The 17,575-nt window shown below is 41.7% G+C and overlaps 1 protein-coding gene across 6 annotated transcripts in view; it reads left to right on the top strand.

Moving 5' to 3' along the window:
- DUSP22 (dual specificity phosphatase 22) overlaps positions 1-17,575 on the top strand; it is a 176,611-nt gene that overhangs the window by 124,375 nt on the left and 34,661 nt on the right. For 4 of the 6 annotated variants that reach the window (XM_039521403.1, XM_039521404.1, XM_039521407.1 and 1 more), the window contains one exon: positions 12,144-12,226. In XM_039521403.1, the coding sequence (XP_039377337.1) occupies positions 12,144-12,226 (83 nt within the window). Of the gene's footprint in view, positions 1-6,731; positions 6,779-7,417; positions 7,498-12,143; positions 12,227-17,575 lie in introns of those variants that run through there. The other 2 variants (XM_039521406.1, XM_039521405.1) reach the window with 2 other exon arrangements.

Raw genomic sequence — 17,575 nt, 5'->3', positions numbered from 1 at the left:
TTTCTGAATCTACCTGCTAGCACTAAAAAGAGAATGTTTTCTCTGTCATCTGTACACTGCACTGCACAACTGGTTAAAAATGCACACACTCTCCTGGGAGCATGCTTCACCTAGAATTCCCAAATGTTGGCCTCTGTTGTAAATTGGTTCTGCACTTTGCAGACTGGCCTGTGAGCCAGGCCATTTTTGTAAGCCCTCCTCATTATTAGTGGCTTAATTTGCCTCCAATTCATAGCTCTCATTATTGTGGTTATAGATCAGAACCGTTCAGGAGCCCTATTATAAATGCTTGTGAAACTGACTGATACAGAGTTTGATGCCCGAGTATCAGGATGCCGTGTCTATATTGTAGACTCAGACCTGTTCTCCCTCTCCCTCTCTTTGTGTGGTTTTTATTTTCCATTTGATTTTAACCTAGCACTTTTAGAGCCTTATCTTTAAGAAAGCTAAGGTTGAGAAAAGTCCTGGGCACCCAGCAGCTCCCACTGACTGTAATTACTTATTGTTAAGTATTTGGGACAGGGACCATCTGTTCATTACATATGTGCACGGCGCCTAGCACAGAGGAGCCGCGATCCAGCTTGGGGTCTCTAGGTGCTATTGCAATACCACCAATAAATAACCAGCAACATCATCTACCTAGAGCTATGCTTAGTTGTGAGCAGCAGGCGTGTTGCTGAGTGGCGACTGCACATGCCTCCATATATTTGGTCTGCTCACATGACTGGACAAGGTCTGTTCCTTTCATTTCATATTTAGGTGGTGCTGCACCAATATTTCTTCCCCCCCACCCCGCTCGCTCCTGTGAAGTATTTGGTAGCATGAACCTACAACAGGATAGTGGCATTGTTTGTATCTGATCCTGCCATCCCTTGTTGACAGGGGGATGGGATTGCAGGGTCCACTTTAGCATCCTGAGAGTTATTTTGCTCCCCTTCCTGTGTGGAGCATCTTTGGAATGAGCCCAGAGGTGCAGGATGAGTTTGAGGGGCATTCCTACGCCAGGTGACAAACACGAAGATGGTGCTGTGCTGCGTGGGATGGAGGGAAGTTGGTTGTGTCAACTGTGTGGGTGAGGGATGGAGGGGAAGGAGATGAGTGCAGGCAATGATAAGTTTGTGATGGGATAAAGGGACTGGAAACAAAGGGTATGTCTACACTACGGGATTATTCCGATTTTACATAAACCGGTTTTGTAAAACAGATTGTATAAAGTTGAGTGCACGCGGCCACACTAAGCACATTAATTCGGCGGTGTGCGTCCATGTACCGAGGCTAGCGTCGATTTCCGGAGCGTTGCACTGTGGGTAGCTATCCCGTAGCTATCCCATAGTTCCCGCAGTCTCCCCCGCCCATTGGAATTCTGGGTTGAGATCCCAATGCAAAAACAGTGTCGCGGGTGATTCTGGGTAAATGTTGTCACTCAGTCCTTCCTCCTTGAAAGCAACGGCAGACAATCATTTCATGCCCTTTTCCCCTGGATTGGGAGCTCAGCCAAGAATGCAAATGCTTTTCGGAGACTGTGGGGTCTGTGGGATAGCTGGAGTCCTCAGTACGCTTCTCACGCAGCACTGTGCTGTGGCCTCTGTCTGTCATAGCCAGGAGATTTTTTCAAATGCTTTGCCATTTCGTCTTCTGTAACAGAGCTCTGATAGAACAGATTTGTCTCCCCATACAGTGATCAGATCCAGTATCTCCCGTATGGTCCATGCTGGAGCTCTTTTTGGATTTGGGACTGCATGGCCACCCGTGCTGATAAGAGCTCCACACTGGGCAAACAGGAAATGAAATTCAAAGGTTTGCGGGGCTTTTCCAGTCTACCTGGCCAGTGCATCCGAGTTCAGATTGTGACCGCTCTGGAAAACAATGGTGCACTGTGGGATACTACCCGGAGGCCAATACTGTCGATTTGTGGCCACACTAACCCTGCTCTGACATGGCAATACCGATTTCAGCGCTACTTCTCTCGTCGGGGAGGAGTACAGAAATCGGTTTAAAGAGCCCTTTATAGCGATATAAAGGGCCTTGTTGTGTGGATGGGTGCAGGGTTAAATCGGTTTAACACTGCTAAATTCGGTTTAAACGTGTAGTGTAGACCAGGCCAAAGATACAGAAATCAGAAGGGGCGGGTGGGGGGTTGGAAGGAGAAAATAAGGAGGGAAAGAGGGAGAAAACCCAGAGACAGTGCATCTTCTTAGTTGAGGCAGTGCCGCCTTCTTGTGACAGAGCTAATCTTGGCCTCACTGCTGGATGAGACAAAGTGGGAGAGGACTGGAGAGGAATGGACGATATCTCGCATTTTCATGTGAGATTGCTTCAGTTTTTCAAAGTGCAGTGTGTGGGGGAGGGGCCCCGGATTTGCCCATAGCGCACGGTGTGTGACTCTGAAACTGGCCCTATCGTCATGCCAGCCGTGGTGGCAAAACTTTTGTTAATACTCCCAAGAGAGTGAAACTCAGACCCAGCATCTGTTTCTCAGTGTGGTACTGTTTTCACCCACTGAGTGACTGAGGCAATGCAAGATGAAGGGGAGTAGGCCAAGGTTGCAGAGTGAGTCAGCACCTCAGCCCAGATTAGATCCTAGAACCCTTCTGGCTTGTCATGCTGTAACCATTCAGCTACGTGCCTTGCAAATGGTCTATAAATGGTATGTCAAATAACTTTTAGCATGATAAAAACGTGGTGTTAATGAAGGTGGGGTGAGTGTGTAGTATTGGGATCCAGTTAAAAATAAATGAAGCTAAAGTGCATCAGCTATTTCATATCTGGAGGGAGGGGGAAGGGCTGGTGTCAGTATGAATGTCTGTGCTTCAGCGATTATCGCTGTTTGTTAATAAAAATAAAGGTGGGTTTTTTAAATGACCTTTGCTTACATAGTATCTAATCAATACTCTCCACCATTGTGAGGTCATGTCAGTAGGTAATTGATCTCTGAGTTAGTTACATTCCTGGAGCAGAACAGAGACAATTGCTGTTAAAGAGGCAAGGTGGGTGAGGTAATATCTTTTATTGGGCCAACTTTTGCTGGCTTTCAAGCCACACAGAGTTCTTAAGACACTGTACCTTTGCCAGACCAATAGAAAAGTTCTGTGTGTGCTCAAAAGCTTGTCTCTTTCACTAACAGAAGTTGGTCCAATAAAGGATATTACCTCATTTACTTTGTGCATGGATAGAACAACTACTTTAATGAATATAGTTAATAATCTTTGAATTTCTAAAACAAATTTCTAAACAGTCTAATAATGCTAATAGCAACAGTGACAGACCGCTAACATTGCAAAGTAATACAATGCTGCTGAAACAAGGCAAATATAAGCTTGCCACTATAAACATTCCTAGAGGAATTTGATTACTGAGTTCTTTTGCAAGTGTTCTGATTTACATCACATGCAGTGTATGAAAGACAGGGCAAGATTTTGAATAGTGAGTAGTGATTTGGGTGCTGGATTTGACACCCATATTCAGAGAGTTGGTGCTTAGTGCTTTCTGACAATTGGGTCCTTCTATGGTGTCCCATGCCTAGAAAGCTTGGGTTTTGCAAGTGATTTTTTTGAATATAAAAAATGTGTGATACAACAGACTCCCCTTGAACTGTGATTTTTATCATCTTTCACAGTTGAATAGTGCTGTGCTAGGTTAGTAATTGGATGGGAAATCTCTAAGGAAACTGAGATGCAATGGGAAGTGGTATGAGTGATTCAAGCAGGTGGTTCCCTGCATACTCATCAAAACTGATGCAGTACCCCAGCATTATGTTAGAGGGTGCTGTGCTTCTGGAAGTTCCATTGTTTGGAAGGGACAATGAATGTTCTGACCATGGAATCTTTCACCAGACTAGCACTCTGACTTGGTAGTTATGTAGAACCTGTCTTTCAGGGCTCCTGAATTGCTGTTCTGAAGTTAAGCTTCCAATTGTCTATGTAAGGTAAATAGATGCAGACATGTTTAGCTTATGGGTAAACTGAGGCACGATTTATGAAATGGTTGCAGAGCAAGTCAGTGGTATGGATGGGGACAGAACTCAGGAGTCCTGACTTGCAGGCCACTGCTCTAATCTTTAGACAGACTGCTTCAGGCAGAGTGAGACTGTTTTTAAAGCATCTTGGGATCCTTGGGAATGGAAAGCTTTGTATAGTACTGATTCAGGAAACCATTGAAGTCCATAGGACTTTAAGCATGTACTTACAATACTTTTCTGAAGAGAGATGGATTTAGGAACTTAAGAGATTTCTTGAATTGGGACCTTAACTAAAAATTAAAACTGAATTGCATTCCTAAGATACAAAGTGTTCAGGAGAATGTGCATCCAGAGAGCTTGGCAATTCAAGCAGAACTGCTGTCTTTCTTACAAAATACTGAGGAAGAGTTCACCTTTAAAACCCAGGAGAAAATTAATCTTACAGATTGATTATCTTCTGGGTTTCCTTTTCAGGAGCAAGGCCTTAACCTGTCTAAAGTCCATGGGACTGGTAGCTTGGTAAGAGATGTAGTGGTGGAGGGGCTGAAGGGGAGAAGAAGCTCTCTTCAAATTAAATCCCCGTGCCCCCCTCTGATTTCCATTTGACAGACCAAAATTCTTTCAGATCAAAGTCCTGCAGTCCACTCAGAAGCTAGTGTTATCTCCCTTGATGAAGTGCAAAGCTGTCAGTCAATAGCTGGGGGTCTGAAAGCCCCCATAAGCCTTTATTCCCACACGAAAGCTGGGGTCCGCTGTGCGGCAATGGACAGCTTTCTGTATTTCCATCAGAAGAAATTTCTTGTTTTTCTAATACCCTGGTGGGACAGTGTGAGGTTTTTGCCTCTTTTCCCATGCAGCAGTAGGGAAATATTTTTCATCTGCACGAGTGCCAGCTGGTCTTTCAGGTGCAACTGATTCAAAAAACCAGGGCTCAATAAATTGTAATAAGAGTTAAAGGCCACACAGTTCTTCAAGCTTGAATACAAAGTAATACATATCCTTTCTGCTTGCAAACATGTTTGGAAGATTTGAGTTTTTCCAATGGAACATTTGGGGGATTTTCGATTCTGAGGGGAAAGCCGCAATGTGAGGCTTAATTTCCCCCAAAGAGTCCAGTGGCACTATGGATGAAGTGAAGAGCTTAGGTGAAGTTTCCACTCTTCCTGTTCCTCAACATAAGATGCAGTTCACAGCAAATGATTCTGCTGTGTTCACAGTGCTATTGAATTCCTCGGAATAAGCTTGTTCGAGGTTCTTTCAAGAAAAGTTCCCATTTAGGCCCATTTGGGGTTCAGCCTTCAAGAAAGAAGACTGGGTTAGTATCTTTCAGTATTGCTCTCCTGGATTCACAGATGATCTAGATTTACAGGCTAGTACAGCTAAAGCTTCAAATGTGGATTGCCCTAGGAAGGGAAGAAGGTTCAGGGTAGAGCCCTGTGTGGGATTATTGTTTTAATCCTGCTCCTGTCCTGCCCTGTAATTCCCACTCCCACCTGCTCCCATATTGTTTCTTGCATTTTTATCCTGCTCTCACCCACAAAAATCTTAGATCCAACAAAGCCCACGAGAGAGACCGATTTCCCCCATGCTACTTTTTTTTTAAAGTCTGTTAATGTATTTATCTATCTATCTACACCTCTACATTTATATTTATAAATGGAATTCAGACACAATTTTTACCATTAAAAGAATAAAACAAATCTTGCTTAAACCATGCAAAAAATACTTTAATTCCTGTTGTAATAGACATCAAATATTTTTATTCCTTGCTTAAATTTATGTATTAAAACCTTTATTTAAAAAAAGATAAATTACTGAAATTCTATTTAATGACAAACTGATGAGATTTAGTGTTTTCCTGCAAATTACCACAGTCTGTTTTGTCCCGTTCTCTCCTTCCCCACCCCGCCGTCTCCCCTGCCCCAACTAAAACTGCCTGCAACAAAGTACATTTTACCTGCTCCTGCTATTATGGCAGCGAGTCCTGCGGGATCCATGGGATCCCAGTCCTGCTGCAGAGCTCTAGTTCAGGGGTACTCTTTTTAGCCAACTAGTCTTCCCTCCTTCCCCTTTGCAATGGAACTACTTAGTATTTTGAACAAGTTTATTTACAGGAATTAAAGCTTCAGGAACAGGAAGGCTGGAAGTTTTGCCTAGGCACTCAATTTGTTCTGTGACATCATTGCATATTATGGAAGGAACTAAGTGTGTCCTTTGGAACCATGGGGAGCGAGGGGAGGCAGGAAACAATCCTCAGTGGGAGCTGTGGGCACAAACGCCAACTTTCCTTGGCAGTGCTGGGTGCTCGCGCCCCCCCCGGCCCTGCCCTGACTCCGCCCCATCCCTGCCCCTATTGGACCCCCACAAATCTCTGCCTCTTCCCCGAGCGTGCTGCGTTCCTCCTCCGCCCTCCCTCCCAGCGCTTGCACCTCGAAACAGCTGTTTCACGGGAGGGAGAAACGTGGCGCGCTCCGGGGAGGAGGCAGAGGGGAGCTGGGGTGGGGGGGCTTTTCCTTGTGGGTGCTCCAGCCCCAGAGCGTCCACGGAGTCATCGCCTATGGCTGTGGGTGCTCAGTATCTCCGAAAACTAGGCAGTTTATGTAATAGGGTTGCCAACTTTCTAATCCCTGAAAACCGAACATCCCTGCCCCGCCCCTTCCCCCAAGGGTCTGCCCTCTGCCCCACCTGTCCCGTCCCCCCGTTGCGAGTGCTCCACCCCATCCCCGTCGCTCACTCCCCCATTCCCTGGGACTCACCTACTGCCTGTAGATCCAGCCTGGAGGAGCTGATGCGGAGCTGGCACAGCGGGGCATGGCAGAGGTCAGTCCCCGGAGCGAGGGGGTGAGGAAATCAGAGGAAGGGGACAGGCCTCCCGTCCCTGACAGCACCAGTATGTACTTTGGAGCTTGGTCTGGGAGCCAGACAGTTCTTTTGGCTAGGCTGCTGGGGGGGCAGGAAGAGCAGCAGCTGCTAAGCAGAGCCGCTCCTCCAGGCTCCTGCTGATCTTCCCGCCTCCAGTGGTGGAGGCTGGTTATTGCAGGTAACCGAACTTTTAGTGGCTGGTCAGCTGTATTGACCGGATGCTGCCAGTTTCCCTTTTCGACCAGATGTTCTGGTTGAAAACCAACCACCTGGCAAACCTATTATGTACGTATGCCTAACTAAGGTACCAAAATTTGAAAGTTTTGGCCTAGGCCTCCAGCCAGTTCTTCTCAAAAATACCTTCAGGGTGAAAAGATGTGTTCTTAGCATGTGTTAAAATCCTAGTGAAGGCAAGGCAGTTTGTAGTTTTCAAATGTATTCACAGGTTGTGCTAAACGCTAGCGGGAAACCGAGAGTTTGCCTCAAGCTGCTAACGTGATAAAACTACAGCTGGCTTGTCTTCACTAGGGTTTTACCTCATTAGCTATGTTAGTTTAACACATGGTAAGAGCACACCTTTTTTTTTTTTTTTCCTAGTGAAGGCAAGGCTGCAGGCTTGTGTTTGGAGGAGGGAGAGAGACTGCATACGAAGAGGGCAGTGTATGGTGAGAAGAAAAGTAATAGCCCACCCCTCTCCCCCCAACCCCAAGAAATACAAATCTAGTTTGCGCTAATCTCATTGATCTGATTATTTTAGCTGTGGGATGCCTCACAGTCTGATGCCACAGACTTGGACCGGCATCAACGTAATTGGCTTTCTCCACCAGAATCGTTTTGGTTTTACTGGATAAGAAGGGATGGGAAAACTCTAGATATTTTGAAGGAAGGGGAGGTGACAATCTTAGGGAAAATTCTTTTCCTGTCATTCGAATGAAAGGGAAATCGTTTTCACCACGCATGTCCTGAAAGGATTATTAATGATGAGTTGGGTCTGCCTATCTACTTACATGGCCCCATCACCTCAGTATTGAAGATCCTCCCAATGGTTAATGAATATATGCTCAGAGGAACCTTGTGGGGTAGGGGAAGTACTATCTCCATTTTACACATGGGGAAATAAGGCACAGGAATTGTGTGGTACAGTGGGGACTCAATCCAGATTCTACCAATCCTGTTCCAGTGCCTTAACTACAGAATTAATCTTCCTCCTCTGGCTATGTGGCTGGGACCCTGTCCGTACTAGTACGAGGGGCTACAGCTAAGAGCGTGGAAGAAAATGAAGCAAAAGAAACCTAGGCTGAATGTGGAGGGAAGGGGAAGAGGAGAAAACTTGATACATTTCCCCCTATGCGAGGAAGGACTTTCCCAAGGAAACTGGTTGATGCCCCCATGAGTTGAGAGGTTTTAAATTATATTGGATGAAGCATTAGACAGCCTGCTGTAGGGAAGAATCTTGCGCAGGACCTAAACGGATAGGTTAGAGGTGACCTAATAGATTTCTTTTAGTTCTGATTTCTAAGAGAGTGCATCTAACACTGTGACCTTGGAACATCAGCCTGCTTTGTATGGTGCAGTACTATAGTGATATGCTAAATAATGAGTCAGAATTACAGTTCTAGCACTGAATGTTCTTGCTTTTTGGTTCCTTAATGTAACAATTTTAGATATGAATTTGAACATACTTCTCTATTATGCAGAAATATTGTGAGCAGTCTGTATAGCTACTGAGGGCAGCTTCTAAATCTTGTCTGTTATATCAGTGATTTGCAGCGGGGAGAAGCAAGGGAATTTCCCCTCTCTCAATTTATCTATTCCATGGGTCTAGAGACTTCGATAACTTGCCAGCCAGGGACTGTATTTTTTTTCCCTCCTCTATATATTTTCTGTTGCTTAAATTGTGTATTCTGTGAACTGCTATTTATCTTGGCATTGTTTGTAGTGTTGTTGTAGCTCTGTTGGTCCCCGGGTATTTGAGAGACAAGGTGGGTAAGGGAAAAGATATTACCTCACCCACCTCTTTGATCTTGGTACACAGCTTCAGGATTGTTGTGTGGTTCTCCTGCCCTCTTCTATGAATACCCCAAAACACTGTCTTACTATACAGCGTTGATTTTATTGAACTTCAGTTAACTGAAGCACTAAAACGTTGCAAGGGTAGTACTGTGTGTTCTTAATGACACTGCTAGCCAGTCAACTTTTAAAGGGAACCATTTGTGTTTTAAAGCTGGCTGGGCTGCAAAGCTGCTTGTCTTGCCAGGGCTTTGGGAACCTGGATCACCGTTTCTCCTGAGCCATTAGCCTTCTTTTAAACTATAATTTATTTGTCTTACACTAGCACTAATTGTGATCAGAGCCCAACTATGCTAGGCACTGTATAAACGCATAATAAAAGATGATCCTGCCTTGAAAACCTTATTAAATTGACAAGACAGCTAATGACGGGGTGGGGGAAATGAAGGCATATAGAGATGAAGTGACTTGCTCAAGGCTACATTTAGGACAGTGTCCAAACCACATCTCTTGTGTCCCAGTCCAGCGTCCTATCCACTGGAAAATGCTACCTCCCTAAAACTATGTTTGGAGAGTGCACAGTACAGACTTAAAAGCCCAACTGGGCTGGCTTTTGTAGTTTTCCAAAGCCTTCACTTTACAGGTGGTCTCTGAGATCTTAGAATAATCAAGGATGCACTTACTATTATTAACAACTCTGTTCCTCTGAAGGTCTGGCAAGTAACAGTGTCTGTACCAGCAAGTCTCATAGTTATCTTTGGAAGTGCTCATTCTTGTTATGAAGAGAATTTAAATTCTTTCAGGTATTTGGTGCTGAATTCTGTCTGAAATGGTGACACGGGAATCCAAATGAATAAACATCTATTCTGTACTGGACCTTCAGAGTAGGTGAAACTAGACGGTTTTGTTTTTTCTTTGATTTTTAGAGCTGCAAAGACCTTTAAGATACGTATTTCTCATAATTGGGTATGGACTTATTAACTCTATTTCATTGTGTTCAGATACTTGGCATTTTGTCTGTTGGCCAATATGATTAAATGCCACCTTCTGCTTTCTGATTTAAAAAGGGTATTGAAACTTCATAGTGGAGAGTAATGACTCGAATTAAGAGATGCTGATTGATCTTTTGCACGTACATAAAGAACGTACAGGTGATATTATTGTTATTTTTGTACCAAGGAAGAGCCGGTTTGAAACCTTTGTGGTCTGTGCTTTTTTTAATCTAGTTAACCAGGCTAACATAAACTGATTGTATAGGCTGGTTTTAAGACAGGTGTCCGCATCACAAAGAACACTGTCATAAATGACATGTATGGCAGCCTTTCCCAGTCAAGAGATCAAGATTAGAGACAAACTGAACAAACCAGGGTCCTTCCTCCTGGTCTTGCTGATGAGCCAGTGTAGGGAATTTGCACTGTGGCTACAGATTTCAGTCTCCAGAGTTGTTGATTTTAACTCTGTTCATGTAGACATGATCCAACTACATTTCTTTAAAACGTCTAGCACCAAATTTTCAGGCTTTAACCTGCATTCCAGTTCTGAGCACGTAATTGTAATTCTGAATACTCATGCACCTATAATTAAGGGTTCAAGATTAAAAGTCACCTTGGGAAAATTTCTTCCTCAAATTTACTTAATAAAATGTATTAAATTATACTAAATAAAATCAGATTTATTTAGTACAATGCTTTCTTATTTTTGATGTAACTTGATTAAAGATGTGGTTTGGTACCTCTCCCATGTTGAAACTTATCAAATCTCTTTATAAGCACTGGCCAAACTTAATAGGAGTAGAGCCTGTATGGTATGTTTCAGGTGCTACATCCCTCTCTAGTAGCTAGTCTACAGAGAATAAGAACCCAGTATTGCTATTAGCTAACAGTACTCCAGAAGCTGAAGTGGCAGTGGCCTTTGCTTTTTTTTCCACAGATTTACTCCCCACTGGTGACTATTAAACTTTTAATCTTGTTTTAAACACCTCAGGCAAAGACTCTATCATACTTTTGTTTGTGACGGTTACTCTGTGTGTGTTTTTTGAATAATGCATAGTGACTACATGACGGGGCACTATGATGTAAAGGCTTTGTTGGGATGACTACTTTTACCCATGAGTGGAGCTGGTTGAAGTAGTGAGAAATTTCAAAATTCAAAAGTTGATTAAATTGTTATAAATTTCCCTTCCCCCATGTTATTCTACTTCCTATAGAGCTAATAGAAATTTTGTGAGTTTTGATGAAATGTTGAATATTTGGGTGTGGGCGGGGGAGATTACGATTTTTGTTTTGTTTTTAAACTTTTCCCCACCAATTTTCCCAGTGAGTTTTGCAGGTCATCTAAAACAAATGTCTATAAAATTGTAATACCACATTTTCATTTATATATATATATATATAATGTGTGTGTACGTATGTATCGCATATTATACAAAAAATTGAGGAATATTTTATATATATATATACACACGCACACACACTATTTCTTGTATTCCTTTGTTGGTAAAATCAAAAGTCCAACTGTACAAATCTTGGATGGAGAAGAAAATAATAAATGTAAGTCCCCTCTAAAAAAAAAACTCTAACATTATTTTTCTAGACATGAAATGTGATTTCTTAGGGTCTTCCAGGATTAGAAGCAACTGGGGTGCATTTTCTTGGGAAGCTGGGAATTTCTCCTGTCCAGTGTAAGAAATCTCCTGTTTCTAACTCTGCAAAATTGTGAGATATCAGACCTTAAACCTTTCATGACTGAATATTGCCTACCTTGGCCAGTGTAAATTGTCTGTAGGGTTGGTGGAAGGGGACAGGAATGTGGGATTCTCTATGTGGAAGGTAGAAGGAACACTTGTATGGTAAATTGATCTTAAACAACAATGGCAGTTTTGAAGGTGCTTAGTGCTACAGGGTTTGAAATGTAAGAATAAATCCTAGTGGAGATGGATTAGTATTAGTGGGCAGAGAATAGGCAAGACAGTCAAAGGTGTAAAATGCAAGTTATCACATGGCTCTGAAATGTATCATATGTCTGTTATCTGCATACATGTGGTGTGTGACACACACACAGATAGATACGCTCAATTTTCAGATGCAAAATGTGTGAAACTGTTCCCTAAATTATCAAGTCATGTTTTCTTAAGCTTGTTCTTTATATAGTATATCATTTGCTTTGGAGTTCATTTTTTTCCCCCTTCCTGTCTTTTTTAATGTGTTTTTAGAAGAACTTCACAGATGATCATGATTCTCAACATGTGTGAGAGAACTAGGAACAGCTTTTTAAGAGAAACTTAAAAAAATAATCTTTTTTCCCCCCACTACAGATGCTCGAGATGCGGAGCAACTGAGCAAGAATAATGTTACACACATTCTGTCAATCCATGACGGTGCTAGGCCAATGCTTGAGGTAAGGGGGAATCCATCATAGCTCTAGTTAACCTGAATATGAAATAATGGCCTGTCAACCTTCACTTAATTTGATCCTTATTACAATTGTTTGACACAAGTTTCCGTATTTTCTCTTGGAAACATTTGGCAGTCATAGTTTTGTGAGTCAGTCAAAGTTTTCATCACTGGTATTGTTACAACAGGCAATCCAGCTGTCAAAGAAGGATTCAGTTAGTGTTTTATTGATTGACATTCTGTTTTATCAGAGAGACAAGGTGGGGGAGGTAATGTTTTTTACTGGACCTACTTCTATTGGTGAGAGTGCACGTTCTTAGCCCAGTAGCAGAGGTAACTAAACATTCTGTGTTGATTTCTAGGATGTTTAAAACCCCATAACATGCCCCTTGCTAACACTGCACCGCAAATTATTTGTGCAAGAGGCTTCAAATCCTTTTCTATCTAAAGTCTAATTATCCAGGCTTGACAAAAAAAATACCATTGCCTATTAGCCTGGAGGGAATACACCTGTGCTGCTACACCCCAAAAAACTGCTCATTCAATTTACATGGGCTGATATTTGCCCCCTCTGCAAATTAATGCTTTCCTTCTCCCATTTTACTTTCATCTACATATTGTAAGCGTTCGCACCACAGAAGATGACCTCTGGTGCTGCTGCCGCTACTGCTCTCCTTCTGAGCCTATATGGCTCTCTCTAGTTCTGTTCCCCTCTAGTAAAAAAGAGCAATGGATTCAGCCACTCACTTCAGCAAAATTTCCATTTGACCTGGTAAGCCAGTGAATAGTTTTTGTTTTTTTAAAGCTTGGATAACCTATATATTCATACCTGGGGAAAGAAGGGTTGCCAATTTTGGTAGGATGTATTCCTGGAGGTTTCATCACATGACATAATTTTGTAATTTAAAAAAAAAATCTTTAATTCCTGGAGACTCCAGGACAATCCTGTAGGGTTGGCAGCCCTAGGGGAAAGAACAGTTAAAGGTGAACTGGAATTTGAAGATTGTCTTTGGGCTCAGTACTGTGGATCAGCAAAGCTAAAACTGTTCTCTTTGTTGAGTGTGTGTGTGTGTGTGTGTTTGACTGACTTATTAAGGTGTGCCTACTGCACGGTCTAAAAGCATATTGAATTTCAAGACTGCTGTTAACTGGAGTGATATAAAGTTGCACTCAGTAAGGAAGATGTAATCACGCTTTTTTGTCTGTGCTGCATGTGTTTCCTCTGGGGTGTTGTCCTCTAAAATAAACAACAGCTTGCTTGTGTCTAGTGTCATGATTTTTCTAGTCAAGGTAGGGGAACTACTCACTGCAGAATCCAGGTGCAGTCGCGGTATTCTCAGCCTACAACCTCCTCTCATCTGGAAAACAAATGTTACAATTTGTCTGCAGTTCTTTAAGTAGAAGGAAGATTGCAAGTTCCTTTTGTTTTTCAGTGAAATTATTATTAATTACATTCTAATTCATGGTCTTAATTCAGTAGTCACTTGCAACTAAGTACTTGCTGATGAACGAAGGTTTAGAAAATCTTGTTATAGGACTTCATTAGTTCCATTTAGGTATGATTACTTGTCAGGTTGTAATTAAGATACACAGAAAACAATGTTTAGAGTTTAGGCCTTTTATTATTTATAAACTATATTTTGCTTTGAAAAGATTAGTAGCTTTATTCCATTCTTAGAGACTCGGGGCTTTTTCTCTTGCCCACTGAAGTCAACGGCAAAGCTCCTATTGACTTCATTGGTGCAGCATTAGGTACCCAGTTCTGTATCTGCTCTGTCAGTGGAAATTCCACTGAAATCATTTTGAGATTAATGCATGGAATGACTGTAAAATCAGACCCTTAGTAAACTTTCCTGTTACATAGATACAGTAGTCACCCCTAAAAATCAAGATGGTAGTTGAATTGACCATTTACCAAAGTTGATTTTTTTTTTTAATTTCCTATCCTAAGTTTAAGAAATAATGTAACTATTTCACTAAACTTAAATAAACTGTGGGAAGAACTTTTTGTTTTGTTTTTTAAAGTGGTAAACATAGTACATTAAAGTGGCTGTATTCAGTTAGTTGATAAGTAGTATGAAATAATACATTATGTGAAAATGAATTTGAAGTTTTTTATTGACCAGAGAAATTGTGTTCATCATTCTAGTGACTCATGCTTAAAGGGTCACTGTCACATAGGTTAGCTCTCAAAAATTCTTACAAAACCTACTGTTACCAGGTATTGCTTTTTTTTTTTTGTAATTTCAGTAATAGTTTTTTGTTTTGATGTAATAATAATTCTTCTGTAGCATTTGAATATTCAACATGGTAGCACCTTGCTAGTGCATGAGAACCAGAAAATGGAATTGACCAGTCTAATTTCATTGTCCATGTTGAGTGAAGAATAAAAGGCAAACAGCCATCATAAATAGCGAATAGTATATTTGGTGAATATTCTAAAATCTAATTTTAATAATCTGTTAATGCCAATGAGGACATTTTAAAAATTATTTTTGACCTGAGAATGATTGTGTATTTGAACAAATACCTTCTTAACTTACATTTTCTTCCTCTGTTCCTTGTGTTTTCTGCACTGTTAGGAAATATGAAACTTCTGTTGCCCCATAGCTTGCCACATCAGTGAAAATGATTGCCTGCTTGGGGTTCATATAAAAATGCTTTAATTTTTTTCAGGAGAAATAATTGAGAAACCAAAAAACTTTTCAGTGGGATTTGCTTTCAGAAACCCTTTCTGGTAAAGTTCAACTCTATAAACCCTCTTATGAGTTTGCTATTTATATTTAGCTAATTAACAAAGATTAGGCTCGGGAAGCTATTGCTTGCTTTCAAAATGGAATATCTGCAGACAATGTTTTTAAAATAAATAAAGTCTTGTATTTTACTTGTGGTACAACAAAGGCTGAAAACAGCTTTGTAAAGGATTGTTTTTACTCTTTGTAGGGAAGGGTATGGCTACCATATTATAGGTATTAAACTTGACATGGCTTAAATAGCTCAATTCATGTTCTCTTTTTTTCCAATCTGCCACTGTTGCCTGCTTAGTTCTTTTGCTCTGTATGTAACACTATTTTAATGGAAACTAATGCTATCTTTTTAAAAACAGAGCCTGTAATTAATTTGTTTATGAAGCCCCAATATCGAAACAATCCAAATGCTGAACACCATCACCATACAAATATTCTAACAACGCATACAGACATTTGTAATTTAAAAAGACGTGCCTAAAAGTTTGTCCGGAGAAAACAGATGGAAGTGATTGTGGTGGGTCCAACACAAAAGGGACTACAAAAGATGATAAAGAACGTGAACTACTTGAAATGAGTGCCCTCAATAAACAGGGACACACAGGCCACCATCCTCTATCTACCAGCGTCATTTCTGGTTTTGCCTGGGCAAGGAGTAGGTATCTCTGACGTGTTAGCTCGTCAGTATAAGCCGAGCATTCCTCCAGAGCAGAGGCTGAAATTGCACGGCCACAGACGATAGTTCATAGATTTGTATGTCACATAAAATCCTAGCGTAGAAGAAACTCAGATTCCAGGCCATCACCTCACCAATTTGCTGCTCAGATGCTTCAAATTCTAGATATTAACTCTCTGGGCATGAGAAACAACAAGGAATCAGTGAGCTGACAGCCTCCTCTAAAAGATAATATCAGTCAGTGATCTGATGGATTCCATGGCAAGAAGGGGATGTCAGCTATGCCTTAGGATCAGTGCCTCTGATGCAACGAGGAGTAGGCTTTGGGGGTGACACAGGTTTGGAATAGACCAAGCATCAACATGCACAGGTTGATGGGCAGACCTGACTCAGGGGTGTGATCAAGATATCTGAACTTCAGACAAAACCCAGAGGGGAGAACAAGCATGTAACCTGCCCTGATCTTTGCGGTGGGACACCCAGAAAGTCCATGGCTTCCAGGAATATCCAAGCCATTAGAGTTGTTGTCCCATATGCACTCTGAAGACAAGAATCTACAAGGACTCTCAGCAATGCCAACACATGCTCCTTAAAGCTAATTTTTACAGCTTTAATTTCTGTTGCTGTGGGCTAAAGGGGGATAAAAAGTTATCACAAAGGACCCAGCGCAAATCCCGCTGAAGTCTCTCTATTGACTTCTAAGGGCTTTGAATCCCACCAGGTACAACACTGGCAGCAGCAATATGAGCTTTCCCCACACTGTTTCATGGTGGAAGTTCGCATTTTATTGTATTCTTGTGTTGCATTCATTGAGGTGCTCATAGCCTGCAATGAGGAGCACAATATAAATACTGAGAGAGTGCATTTGAGTGCTTTTTATTTTAACAAATGTTGCCCAACTCTGCTTTGGAGCAGGGGTTACGTAGTTACTATTAGCCTGTCTTCAAGCATTATCTTAGCTTAACAAAAAGAAGGTTAAAGAGTGATTTGATCACTGTCTATAAGGACTTGCCTGGGGAACAGAAATTTGATAATAGAGGGCTCTTTAGTCTACCTGACAAAGGTGTATATAACAAGATCCAATGTGTGGAAGTTGAAGCTAGACAAATTCAAACTAGAAATTAGATGCACATTTTTCACAGACAGGGTAATTGACCATTGGAACAACTTATCAAGGTTTGTGGTGGGATTTTCCATTACTGGCAATTTTAAAATCAAGACTGGATTTTTTCTAGAAGATGTGTGTGCAAGAGAGGTAGCCGTATGTCCATCTGGAACTGGATTGAAACTATCAACTCTTTTTTAGAATCCAACAAATGTTTGTCAGTTACTAGTACAGTACATGTTTGTTGCTGTTAAGCTAGACCAGAGTTGAAACAGTAACTGTATGAATCCTATTCCCTATCTCCTGAGGCTATCTGGTCTCCTGACATTAACTTACAATATTCTGTCATTTGCAGAGTGGCCTGTGTTGCATCACAGAAAGTTCTGTACCCTGTTGGATAGCAGATTTGTATGGGGGATTTGATAGCAGCCTTCAACTACCTGAAGCGGGGGGTTCCAAGGAGGATGGAGCTAGGCTGTTCTCAGTGGTGGCAGATGCAAGAACAAGGAGCAATGGTCTCAAGTTGCAGTGGGGGAGGTCTAGGTTGGATATTAGGAAAAACTTTTTCACTAGGAGGGTGATGAAGCACTGGAATGGGTTACCTAGGGAGGTGGTGGAATCTCCTTCCTTGGAGGTTTTTGAAGCCCAGCTTGACAAAGCCCTGGCTGGGATGATTTAGTTGGGACTGGCCCTGCTTTGAGCAGGGGGTTGGACCAGATGACCTCCTGAGGTCTCTTCCAACCCTAATCTTCTATGATTTGATGATTCTATGACATAACTAAGACATTTTCATTTTATCAGATATTTTATGGGTCTCAAAAGGAA

The sequence above is a fragment of the Mauremys reevesii genome, linkage group 2 (assembly GCF_016161935.1).
Source record: "Mauremys reevesii isolate NIE-2019 linkage group 2, ASM1616193v1, whole genome shotgun sequence".
NCBI lineage: Eukaryota > Metazoa > Chordata > Testudines > Geoemydidae > Mauremys > Mauremys reevesii.
This window is presented reverse-complemented; position numbering and strand designations above follow the sequence as displayed.